At 36.4% G+C, this 12,999-nt stretch overlaps 1 protein-coding gene and 1 long non-coding RNA gene across 2 annotated transcripts; both read left to right on the top strand.

Moving 5' to 3' along the window:
• Positions 1 to 1,410: 1,410 nt before the first annotated feature.
• LOC139125474 (uncharacterized) lies at positions 1,411 to 4,871 on the top strand. Its single transcript, XR_011550236.1, has 3 exons — positions 1,411 to 1,672; positions 2,046 to 2,177; positions 4,821 to 4,871. It is a non-coding gene; the product is annotated as an uncharacterized lncRNA (long non-coding RNA).
• Positions 4,872 to 5,169: 298 nt separating this feature from the next.
• Positions 5,170 to 7,040, top strand: LOC139125204 (tyrosine kinase receptor Cad96Ca-like). Its single transcript, XM_070691305.1, has 4 exons — positions 5,170 to 5,229; positions 5,986 to 6,274; positions 6,419 to 6,529; positions 6,817 to 7,040. Exons 1-4 carry the CDS (start codon positions 5,170 to 5,172, stop codon positions 7,038 to 7,040), a joined length of 684 nt encoding a protein of 227 aa, XP_070547406.1.
• The last annotated feature ends 5,959 nt before the right edge of the window (positions 7,041 to 12,999 follow it).

Genomic DNA, 12,999 nt, shown 5'->3' with positions numbered 1-12,999 from the left:
TCTAAGTGATTCAACACTCGTCAGCCAATTAATCATCAATAATACTGTCCCAAGAAGGGACTATGGAGTCTATGTGTGTGTATCCACTAACGAAAAGGGGACCATAGCATTCAACGTAACCCTTCTTGGAAAATGTAAGTTATGCTTGTATAACATGTGAGAATTCTTTGTTAACGTTACTTTCGGACGGCAAATCAGGATAAGTCTTCTGTTGTGAAAGCTCTTTCTATCCATCATGGTTAATATGGGATTTTTTACCTTTAGTGGAATGCGTCGTACACATAAATAACTGTACTGTTAAAAACAACGTGAACCATTATGAATGGGGTCAATACACGGGTCGCATTCTTACCTGTAGTGTAAAAATAAGCCTTCATTGCTTGTTTTAAAGGGTTCAGATAACCGATCGTACCTATATAAACGAATCACCGATGGAATCGTGTTTACGAAACGATCGATAATATTTACGAAACTGCCGGAGTTTCCTTGACACATAAGTGGACATTCCTGTGAGTAAGTTTAAGGTGACAAATGGTTCATTGAATTCCATAACCTTACAATACAGAAACTATACTAAAAATACCTGCTAACACCGGTTTTATTTCGCTTAAAATCAAAGCTTGAATATATTGGTAAGTTGTCGTATAGTTGAGCATTGTTCTATTATTTCTTTCATTTTGTGTCTTTCTCAATGACTCATACAAGTCATAGTTTCGCTTACCTGTGAAAGAACACAATTGCCCTTATCTCGCTAATATCAGTGTTGGTTTTGCAATGTCATCGGATCACCCTTTGTTCGGTGCTTCTTGACTTTTGAAACTATTTAACATACATTCATACCGTCAGGAGCTGTGATTGTAGTTTTTGTTTGTCTTTCTTTCGTTTGTTTGTTTGTTGTTTGTTCAACTATTACAAAGTTAAAAAATCACGTAAATCTGTCGAAAAAATATGTGAACAGAATTATGATTTTCACAGTGTCGTTTTTATTGTCCATTCTTGGCATTGTCCTTTTTATCTTCCTTGTACTCCTTAAATTGTATACATTCTAAAAGGCATCTTTTTATGATATCATAGTTTCCCTTTTCCTTCCTAAAAACCGAACTTTTTGATCTCATGAGATCTGTAATAATAATATTACCTCAAACAGTACAGAATGTCCTGAAAACAACCTGGTTTGGTGAGGTTGATACGACTATAAACGAGTCACCTTGTCAACCTATAATAATTTCTGAAGCTATACTTCTTACTAGCTGATGTAATCAGAAACTTTGAAATGTAGGTCAACAGGTACAATTAAAACAATTTAGAATATCGATAACATTTTATTCAAAACTTTGAAGGAATATTTGCTCCAAAACAAAATCAGCACTCATTTTGATTTATTTGGTGGTCATTTCAGCCAAGCCAGACCCTGTCGTCAATGTTTACTTCAACGCCAGCGAAAACGCCATCATGGTTAGCTGGATGCCTGGTTTCGACGGAGGCCAGGGACAGAGGTTTCTGATAGAGTGCTGGAAAACCCAAAGCATAAACCAACGACTGACAGTAGGAACAGACAATTTAATGATCACTTTACAGGGTTTAGAGCAAGATACCAGTTACTATATTCAGGTTATCAGTTACAATCATTTTGGAGTCAGCAGAAGCAAACTGTTTTACGTGAAGACGATTGGTAAGTTGACTCAGTTATGCGAGGAGAAATAGATGAAGTATCTCATAATCTAAACGAAAATTACTAGTCTCTGACTAAACAGGGTCGTTGTTGATATAGTACTTTCATCTCACTGCCTAGGAAAGGGACAAAGTGATTAAGATCAGGTGTAGACACTGCTTCATTTTCTTCGACTATGTTTTGTCCTACGTCTTTCAGGAGCTTACGAGGTGAAAACATAAAAGCAAAGACCATTCCCATTCAAAACGGTGACAAAATACATCCCTGCTGATTGTGTCTAATGCAGTTTTCAATAGAAGATCACCTTGTCCGTTCAGCTATTTTTGTTAATTTTGCAGAATAATGGTTTTCGTTTCTTTTCCCCCTTACATAGCTTTATTGACGTCCACCGTCAAGACCAGTCCCAATGGTGCTCCAAGCCCGGTCATCCCATGTATTGCAACAGTCACAGTTTTTCTCGTGCTGATACTAGTAATTTTAGTAACAGTGGGACTTACAAGAAAAGGTAATAACGATGCTGTAAAACCTATCCTATGGCTGTAAAATGGTGCGTTAATTAGCACGAGTGCTTATATTAGCACTGAAATTTATTCTACACCTTTAGCTGAGAGGTAGAAATCGTAATGACTTGGTGACTTTGTTTCTTGTCAAACCTTGATTTATGAGTGGGTACAAGGTGACCGAGATTTCTTACCGTAGAATAAAAAACACTACACTATACCCTCAGACACAGGACAATGTCGTTTCATGTAGGCATTAATCACGGGGGAAGGAACATCAGCAGATGCGTTAAGGAAATGCGGACAACAAACTTCAGGGATCAATGTTAGACTTAATTCGGCAACAGAAGTATTTATAGAGACTGATCGTTGCGTCGTTAATGTGATCCCGTATCGAAACCTGGTATGCATGGCCTACTGAGACTACACAACACTCCAATGACTCCGATCCCATACAACCAAGTAGTGTACAGGTTACTTAAATCAGAGATAGTTATTCCTGATTCTAACGTCGATGTTCATCAAAACACTCCTATAAACCATAAGCAACGACTTTGAAAGAGCTTCACCTATTCATCGATTGGCGACTTTTAGACGGTATGAGTCATGTGTCCAAAGGTTAAATACATGCAATCAAAGAAATGGGTCAAGCAACAAATAGCCCATGACAACACCACAATCACATCATATAGAGCTAGTAGGCTTAAACTGTACCATTGTTTTGTTCTCAAAACGTTGTAAATCAAAATGACCTTTTTATAAAGTTGTACCAAACATGAGACAAACTCAAGTGTAAGAAACACTTGAAAGTCCAAAGGGCTTCCAAAAGCTGAGTAATCTTCTGAAGAGAAATATTGTGTCAGCGTATCAGTAAGGGCACTCATGATACAGCTCTGAGTGTACGAAGTGAATTGTAATCCACGGTACGCTTTTAACGTTGTCCAACCGACAAAGTGCAAAGTGCAAGGTGCCAAAGTGTGCAAAAGGTTAAATGGCACGGTGTTTCATGCATACAACTCAAACACGCACACATACACGCACACACATACATACGTAGCTATAACGCCGAAATCATACACGAAATTTGATGATACTTGTTACAAGTATTGATCTCATAGATATAACTGTACTGAGAAGCGTCGGGCAATGTAAAGTTAATAAACAGCTCATTTGCATATTTAATGAAGTTTTGAAATTAGTCACATAACCCCGAAATAACTGCACCAAATTTGATGAAATCTGCTCCAGATACTGATCCGGCAGATTTCTAACTGTGTTGAGTTGTATGTTGTAGAAAAAAGTTAACCGAAGGCTCATTTGCATATTAAATGAATTTTGTAATTAGTAATATAGTCTGAAATTATAGCACCAAATTTGATAAAACCTTCTACAGACATTGATCTGATAATTGTCGCGTTAAGCGCAATGCAGTGTCAAGTTAATTAAGGTTCATTTACATATATAATGAACTTTGTAATTAATGATCAAACTGAAAATACTGCATTACATCTCATGAAACGTGCTACAGATGATGACCAGATAAATTTTTTAATTTCCCATGAATAACTGAGCACTGTCAAGCTAATAAACAGCTCAATTGCATATTAAATAAAGTTTTTGTAATGAGTGATTTAACTCCGAAAGTAGTGTGCTAACGTGGATGAAATCTGCTGCAGACATTTATATGACAGATATCCGATTGTTCTGTGTAGCAATTAGCAGTGTCCGGGTTATAAATAACCGGTGGTCATGCCTCTAAAGACCACCAATATTCTCATTTGGACCACCAGATTCTATAATGTTGGTGGTGCATTTTGACCACTAAGTTTTTGGCCGTGACACTAGTACACTGTAGAACTGTAAATGTTACACGCCTCACAAAGGGTTTATTGCTATCGCTAGAAGTATCCAGACACATAATAGATTGTCCTCAGAGATAGACACTGTGACAGTTATGTGGTACACATCTTGTCTGTTCAATCACGGTTCCTCCATTAGTGTTCAACGGCACTCCGACAACAACAACCTCCACTCCATAGTACTCAACTGAGTGTTCATTTGGCTAGACAATGTCTCTCTTTGTTCTACTGTTTACTGCAACGATTATAATTATTAAGTCTGCAAACGTTGCATAACATCTCTTTGCAAATTTCTTCCAGTCACTAGGTGAGACAGGTCAAGGTACAATTCTCTTACACAACTTCATTAAGTCCAAAAGTATGCAATAATTGTCAAGTCATCAGTAGTAACTGTCATTACTTGATTACTCAGTTTGGAATACTGTCAAAACTAAAATCTGTTACACAAGTCCTTTGCATATAACCAGTCAGTCTGTCGGTTAGTTATGCAGAGGTCAAAATAGGTCAAGTTGATCTGTTGTGGAAATACTGAAAATGTCTCAGTGGATTTAATGGGCATCCAAAATAAACCAACTTAGCAACTGTGACAGCGTAGGCATGGTTACAGAACAAGACGTCAGTCCACTATTGAAACACGTGAGCATTTTCAGTTCATATCTGGTTTTATATGTCATTTTTGCTGTGCCGTCATACATGCACTTCTCTGTCTCTTAGTATTTTCCGTCTGCTGTGTTCCCTTTCTGTCTCTCCCAATGTCTCACGAACAATGTCTTTACTTTTCGGTCTCAGATTGCAAGCGCACACATAATTACGAAGAAGTCACGACAGGTGTTGCAACAGGTACATGATACACTGTTCCTAATATTTCAAAACGCACACCCGTATTAGTCAATGATTATCTACAAAACATCCGTAAAGTAAGGCAAACTGATAATTTTGTAAGGCAAACTGATAATTTTGTCATTTATATATTTCAACAAAGAAATATCCATGTAAATATATCATATTTTACCTTCTAAAGATAGAAATTTATGAGTTGGACAACAAAGTTTTGCACAGTAATGTATTTATGTTCATTCGTCTTATTTCGCTTTCAGTTGAAGCAGACGGACACACTGTGCCCGCTGGAGAACTACGGATGGCTGAAATCAACAACTATGAAAATGTAGAAACACTAGACAAGCTTAATTGGCAGGCTGTATCCGTTTGACTTTGGGTTTTCCATTTTCTCCGTTCGTTTCGTTGATTAAGATTAACTTTTATGTCGCAACAAAATTCATTGAAGCTTATTTCTTGAAGCGGTGCCGGCGAGGACGACAAAGTCTGTCGCTTGCATAATTAACATACATATAGTAAAGTTTGGAGATGCAGCTGTATTTCGACTGATACGAAATACCAAAGGTTTAAAAAGACAGATATCCCTTCAATTTTGATGTTTAGGGCTAAACTAGTATGAAATAAAAGTAGATAAGATTATTTACTTACTTCTTCAGGAATGCCATGTCATCTATTTTAACCAGGCTTTAAAGCAATCCTTAAACTATCATCATATGTAAATGTGGCTAACATTGCTTGCTTGTCCACGAATCGATATCAAATTCTAAACAATTATTCTTTGTAGACGATGAAAAGAGATAATTTTTGTACAGGATAGTTCATGAATAGTTCAATTAAAACAAATTCACAAAACTGAAAAAAAACCGAAAAAATTATTCAATTGTGTGTTACATGATGATGGTTTGTCATTACTCTGGGTGCATGCATTCAATAGTACTAACAGTAAGGAATCATAAGTTCAATTTAATCCTAAAAACAAAGAATCGTATGTGAAAAGTCATTGAATCAGATGATATTGAAGGAGGGCTAAGGTACATGAGTAGAAAACTTGTTTCTTCTAATTGTAATTTGATTTTCCGATTTTTGATTCTTCGTCGTTTATCATATTTATCAACAGCACCAATCGCCCAATATAGCCAACAACAACGTTGAGTACGAGTCTCCCATGGTTGTTAAGTCAATTTCACACCCGCCGCAGGACAGAAAGCAAGAGTATGCTCAGCCAGATATCGTACCTGAAGGTCTGTACATGAAATGTGGCCAACCCGCGTTAGAAGTGAACAACAACCAAACGTGGCTGAAGAAAATTATATACTCTGGAAAGTTCTATGACATTTACAAGGCTGACGCTTGGTTCGTCGCTGGAAAAGATGGAGTAACTTCAGTAGTCATCAAAACAGTAAAAGGTAAAATATCTGAGTGTTTAGACTGCCTTAAACCTTAAACGATACAATATAGGCTGTTATTGATTTCAAATTTGGCAGTGTTACTCGGATTATCTAACAAACAGCATAAAAGCTATACTTTTTCCTGTTCCTCCTTGTTTGCAGACATTACGGACACGATCTCTGATACTTACCTAAGGTTAGAAATAGAGATGCTGAAATCCATTCCTGAAAATCCCAACGTCGTCAAGATTCTTGCGACATGTACCAAACAAGGTAAATATTTTTCGATATTCTTGCCACTGAGTTCTGATTCCGTGCTGATTAAATAGACAGACAAAGATGAATATCAGAGAACGTAGAATATGCAAGACCGCAAACAGACAGACAGTTTGAAGTATAGAGCTTATCAAAATGAGTGCATTAAAACATAAGCATTTGAGTAATGAGCTCGGTAGTTTGCGAATATAGTGAAGAAAATAGTGAATTGCCAAGAATTGACTGCTAAAGGACACTTATCACAGACATGGATGAAAGCATATCATTTGTTCATTTACCGATAGGCAACCCTACCTATCTGATAATGGAGTTTGCCAACTACGGTGATCTTAAGACATTCTTGGTCTTCAATCGTAAACAAATGACGTCAGTTACTGATCATCACAAGCAGTTTCTCAGCTTTGCAATCGACGTTGCCAAGGGTATGGAACATCTTGCTGACCAAAACGTAAGTGAAAGGTCAATGAATATCATGAACATATCAAAATCAGACTATGAAGTTGGCTAAGAATATTTCTATGGGATGAAGGTGATGGTTTCATTTCATCCTTTAACACACACTTATTTTTAAACTAACACAATTCATAATATTTTTTTCTGCAATATTAAATCAACAAATTCATTCATTCTGTTAGGTTCTTCACAGATGTCTGTGTGCAAAACATATCTTGGTCTTCAAGAAAGAAGGCCTTGCCGCTTGGATGTGCAAAATATCAAATTTCAGCTATGCAACCACAATTACTGATCCAGGACGATATGCAGGAATGGAGGTAATATAGAGGACCAATAGTCTCAAAGTAATTTACTTTGTGTTTCCTTTGATAGAAACACAAACATGCTGAGTGGCAGGATTTTAGTTTAATATACAACGAACGATGAAAAAAATAAGTTTATACCAAGTAATCCTTGCATGCCATAATTATAAGACGTTTTGTATGTGAAAGTTTAAACTTTTATATACTACACCGGGCTGTTAAAATGGTGGACTAATGTTTTTGCATTTACAAATATGTCTCTGCTTCCAGTACTTGTTCACATCGTCTTCGTGCGTTGGCAAATAAATGTTCAATTACGTTCTTGATCGTAGATGAAACCTGACTACCGTTGGACTGCGTCAGAGGTGTTGTTGAACGAAGAATTCAGTTTAGCCAGTGATGTGTGGTCTTATGGGATCCTGTTATGGGAAATATACACAATCGGTAAGGAGCTGTTTAATGACCTTTGCTCATGAACAGCAAAGTAGTATTTTGTTAAATTGAGATTGTCAAGAATTTGAAGTTTTATTAATCGATACAGTTTGTTTTGTCCTCTGTACTAATGGTGAATAGGTGGGTATACTTAGAACCAAACTGACACGAAATCATGTTTCTTTTCTATTCCATGCTGCTTGATATAAGTAGGATGTAAACCTCGCAAGGTATTACGCAATTTCTGAAATATGTAATTGTATTTGAGTTTGAATAAGCTTGAGTTGAAATCAATCTGTACACATGTAACCTGCCTTCGAAACTGAAATGCCTCGTTCATTCAGTTTGAATGCGACTCCATTTTTCTGATACTTTGTTTCTATATTTCTCTTTCTGTCTTTCTTTTCCAAATCATTCGCCTTACCACAATTCTCTGTCATTATCATTACTATAAAATAATTATTATGATCATCACGATCATCATGATGATCGTCATCCTCATAGGAACAGTTCCGTACGGAGATATATCACAAACAGAACTTATTGAAGAACTTTGTAAGGGTAACAGATTGAATCGTCCCGAGAAATGTCCAAATAAAATGTAAGAGATATTCAGAACTTTTTATTCTGTTAAATTACTTTTTGCTGGAAACATTTGGTAAAACAAATTTAACAGCATTTAAAAGAATTACCCAGTAACTTATTTTTCTCATGGAGGTATTCTGCGTACTAACCCATGTTCTATTGTGTTTCAACAAATCGTAATATTGAGCCGTTGTTATCATTTGAATTTATTCATGGCGTGGGTTTGAAACAAAAGAATTGTAGCAAGCCACGCACGGCCGGATTCTCCACCATGTCATAACGTAAAGGAAAGAAGCTGGAACTGACGACGAGTGTTGATGTATAACTGGAACTTATTTATTGAATACGGAACCATGACTACGCCTAACGGCGCAGTCAACGATACATGAATCTGCCTGTGTGTCAGTCGGACCAAGTTAGTTTGTCCTCTGTTGAGTCTTGGTCACTTCACAGAGGAGTGACCGTGGTCCAGTTCTTTTTTTCCCTCTGAGTTAGTGTGTTCAGTATCTTGGCTATGTCGTATGCCGACGCCATAAAGAATATAATAAGACAATACTTTGATTTACCGACATTAGAAAAGATTACAAAAGTAGAAATTATCACATGCCCATGCGTGGCTTGCTACAATTCTTTTGTTTCAAACCCACGCCATGAATAAATTAAAATGATAACAACGGCTCAATATTACGATTGGTTGAAACACAATAGAACATGGGGGTAGTACGCAGAATACCTCCATGAGAAAAATAAGTTACTGGGTAATTCTTTTAAATGTGTAAATGAGCGAGATCATGTTGTCGATACTGTGCTGGTATTTCGTGGCGCCAGCATTGTTAGAGTCCAAACAAAGAAACGTTGCAGCTTGATCACTCGCGTCCAAGAACGCTAATGTATTTGAGCGTGAAATATTACTATTCTTTGCACCAATTTGGATGATTATGACAATTTCCAAGCAATCTTTGTTCCGCGCACGTTCCCCAATTTTTACCACATCCCCGAAGATCATGTTTGCGACCTTTCATCTTATCACATCCGAAGATTTCAATCCAGTGTTAATGATATGTGACAAAGTATTTTCCCTGGCAATAATGATAAAATTTGTCATCGTTAGTTACAATTGAAACATTCCTAGATCTGCATCGTGATATAATACTTCTTCTATTGATTGTTACAGCTTAACCATGATGTTGTCATGTTGGAAAACAGAGCCAGGGTGTCGGCCATCAATTGATTCTGTGGTACAAGATCTTGAAATCATTAAATGACACATATGAAAAGATCAAACGATAGTAATTCGATTAAGAAAGGTAAAGGCCATGACCACTAAAATAATAATTGTAACTGAAAATTAAATAGTCGTTTTCTTCGAAGATTTCTCCGAACGATATTATCATAAATGATTTTTTATCACATAGTTTTGAATGAATTTTCCTTTCAAGTCCGTACCAATCAAGCACGTTTCTATAATGGTTAAAATGAGGAAAATTGTGCGCAATCTTGATTTTTCATGGGAATAGTAAATAACAATGACATCAGGTTGTCATCTCTCTCTCTCTCTCTCTCTCTCTCTCTCTCTCTCTCTCTCTCTCTCTCACCAGTCAGCTGATTATCTATTCAAACTCATGAAGATTCCTTGGCGATGTAACTGTAATTGCATCTTGCAAAGAAACTATTGCACTTTTTATTCAATTATTTTTTCGATATAAAAACAATATTTCAGAATCAATTCCTATAAATACGCGTGGTACTGAAACACACTGTGTCAGCCTTGCAACCATATCAGAGTGAATATTATACAATATGCAAAAATCACATTTCCAGCCGAGACGAAGATGCATTCGCCTCCAATAACACTTGTGATGGCGATGGTGCCTAATTTGTCGAGAAGCGATGTGACTTTTAAAGTAGCACATTTAGCTATACTGTAAAACAGAACAAAGTTTGTACTTATAAAGTAATTGGGTTATTATATTTCTAGAAACGAAGATAGTCAGTATTTCGTAGGGTAGATTTGATTCTGGAACTTTTTTATTGTCGTTTTGTACTAGGTATGCCATATAGTGTACAAAGTGTTGTGGTCTTTCATATGAATAGTTATGTACTTTAATATGGCGTTAGTAAATCAGCCAAGCTATCCACGGCTTACAGCCGCTGAGTTGTATTTCACATTACTTTTTGACTTTAGTTTCAGATGTAGACTAAATTAGCCATTTGTAAGTCTTTAATGGCAAACACGTCAACACTGACACAGATAGCAGTATTGTGACATCAAAGGGTTTTTTAATAAACTGAATTTTAGTGACGATGAATAGTAGATAATTTTTGAAATCATATAATCTGGCATCTTTAAATATGCTATATAGATTTAATTGTTTAATATGAAGTGTAAAACATTTCAGAAAAGTGTACGTATGGTGATATTCGGTAACTTGACATAGTCAACAGAACAGACATTCATATAGGCCACGATAGCTTATATGAGGGAGCGTTAATCTACAATATACGATATCTTGAGACCACATTTCATATTTTTCAAAATATCGTATTGATGCAAACAATACTAACTTAAACTATGGCGCCATAACTTTGCTTCATTGTTCAAGTAGAATTACTTGGCAAAATATTTTTATACTTCTATTTCTGTTAAAGTTATAGCCCTGAAGTTTTGTATTATTGCCCTTTCAGTCATTGTAGTGTTAGAGAGTCCGATGTGGTTTAGTGTAAAGAAGTACAGGTTACGTAACACATATAAAATGTAATGTGGTGTGAATTACTCCAGTGTTCAGTAGTGAAATGTGGTGTTTAGCTCTCTCTCTCTCTCTCTCTCTCTCTCTCTCTCTCTCTCTCTCTCTCTCTCTCTCTCTGCTATACATTAAATAATGCGCCTCGGGTACAAATTTTCGGACTCTCAAACTTTTACAATTCTTTTCTGATCTACCACTTGTGGGGGTTCATTTTAAAGCTCTTGGTGTGAGAAAACGTTTCACCGGCTTAGTTTTTTGAAATTCGAAAATTTTATTTTATTCCTTAGAGTTAGCACAGGGTTGGCGGCCATTTTGAATTTTAAAATCTCGGTAAATCTTGGATTATTTGTTTGTCTAGTACCAAAATTTGCACGGTGACCCCCCGATTTTTATTCTTGATTTTGAAAGGGAATGGTTGAAAGGTTTCTTAAGGAAAGTTTGAGCAAAAGTTTAAGTCTTTCATTTTCGAGGCGCATACTACCTTAATTGACCACAGTCCCTCCACGCACCCATGTAAGCGGGGCTTCTCCATCTGTAAAAAATGCATGTTCTAATTCCTTTGCTAAATATAATATGAAATAAACAGTACCAGCGTTCACAATTTTCCAACTGAAAAACAAAAGTAATAAATGCATTGTTGACGACAAATGGATTCTTGTTCAAATTTAAATTCGTCAAGAATTAAAAGCCGGGTCAATAGCAACACAGTCAATATCCTTCATTCAAAACAAATTGAGTGGATTTACGGAGACAATGACTCGAATATTCTCATATTCAAAAGTGTTCCAAACACAGATTTCTGGTTTCCATGATCGATTCCATGATAGATTGAGGGGAATAAGAGATCATATACACTAAAATGATCCTTTCTACGATCACTTGTTTGCACAACCACTTTAACAAATCGCAAAATAGGAACAATTGTTTGAAAGCAACGCTCTGCGTTATATTGGAAAGAACATTTATAACTGATTAACTGATGTAGGTCGCATGATAACTCAGAGGAAAGCGTCCGTGGTTATGTGCGAGTGCCAAATTTATGCATCCGAGCTTCTTTGGACTAGAATTTGTCCCAATCTCTATATGACGTCTCTGCTGAGTTCCAGTGGAGAGCCGTGTTCTCAAAAGTAGAGGTATTGTGAACAGTCTTTTTAGGGCATTAAAGAAAGGGGCAAATGATACATATGCATTTCATATTCGGTTATGTTTATTTTATGATCTTGGTTTACCAAGTTTTGTTCTAAAACATAATATATGACCACGTTGTAGTGTGCTAAGTTACATTAAACCCATTAACAGGCTCGTGGTTATGAATATTAGAATATTGTCATGTATACCAAATCATACATTGTTGGGTCATTGTGGTAACAGCGCCCGCTTATAACACCGATGGCAGGTGTGCGACTAGACAAATACTGCTGTATCCCGAGACCAGTAGAGAGTATAGGAATTTCTACTAGGTAGCGGCTGGCCACAACGAGAAATTAACGCTAATGCTCGAAAAAGCCAACAGGGAAATTAAAATTTGTAAAAAAATTTCATAACTTATTGCTTATTTATCGCACACTAGCATCTGAGAATTTACAGACCACCACCCTCCCATGAAATTGCTACCAGGCAGGTCACAAAATAAGATGCTAATTGCACGGGTTGATATTGAATTAGGGCGCTCTTACGTCAATTTTTACGAGCTGATGAATAGAGATTTAACTTTGAGGCAATTGAACTCATCTTTTTCCATGACGTGTGATTGTTTTAGCCAATCACGTCTCCCTTTCAGTGTGTAGAGTATAATTAAAACTGCTACTAGACTATTCACCTCACTTCCTTGAATAAAACATTGCTTTCGATATGGCGAATCATGTACTATAACATATTCCTTAATCCTATCTTCACCGAACTAGTAAATCTTAATGGTGAATATTATTTTATGGCCCTACTTAAAATGTAA

The sequence above is a fragment of the Ptychodera flava genome, assembly GCF_041260155.1.
Source record: "Ptychodera flava strain L36383 chromosome 3 unlocalized genomic scaffold, AS_Pfla_20210202 Scaffold_25__1_contigs__length_14229661_pilon, whole genome shotgun sequence".
NCBI classification, from domain to species: Eukaryota; Metazoa; Hemichordata; class Enteropneusta; family Ptychoderidae; genus Ptychodera; species Ptychodera flava.
Note: the sequence above shows the minus strand (reverse complement) of the source record. Positions and strands in the feature narration are given on the sequence as shown.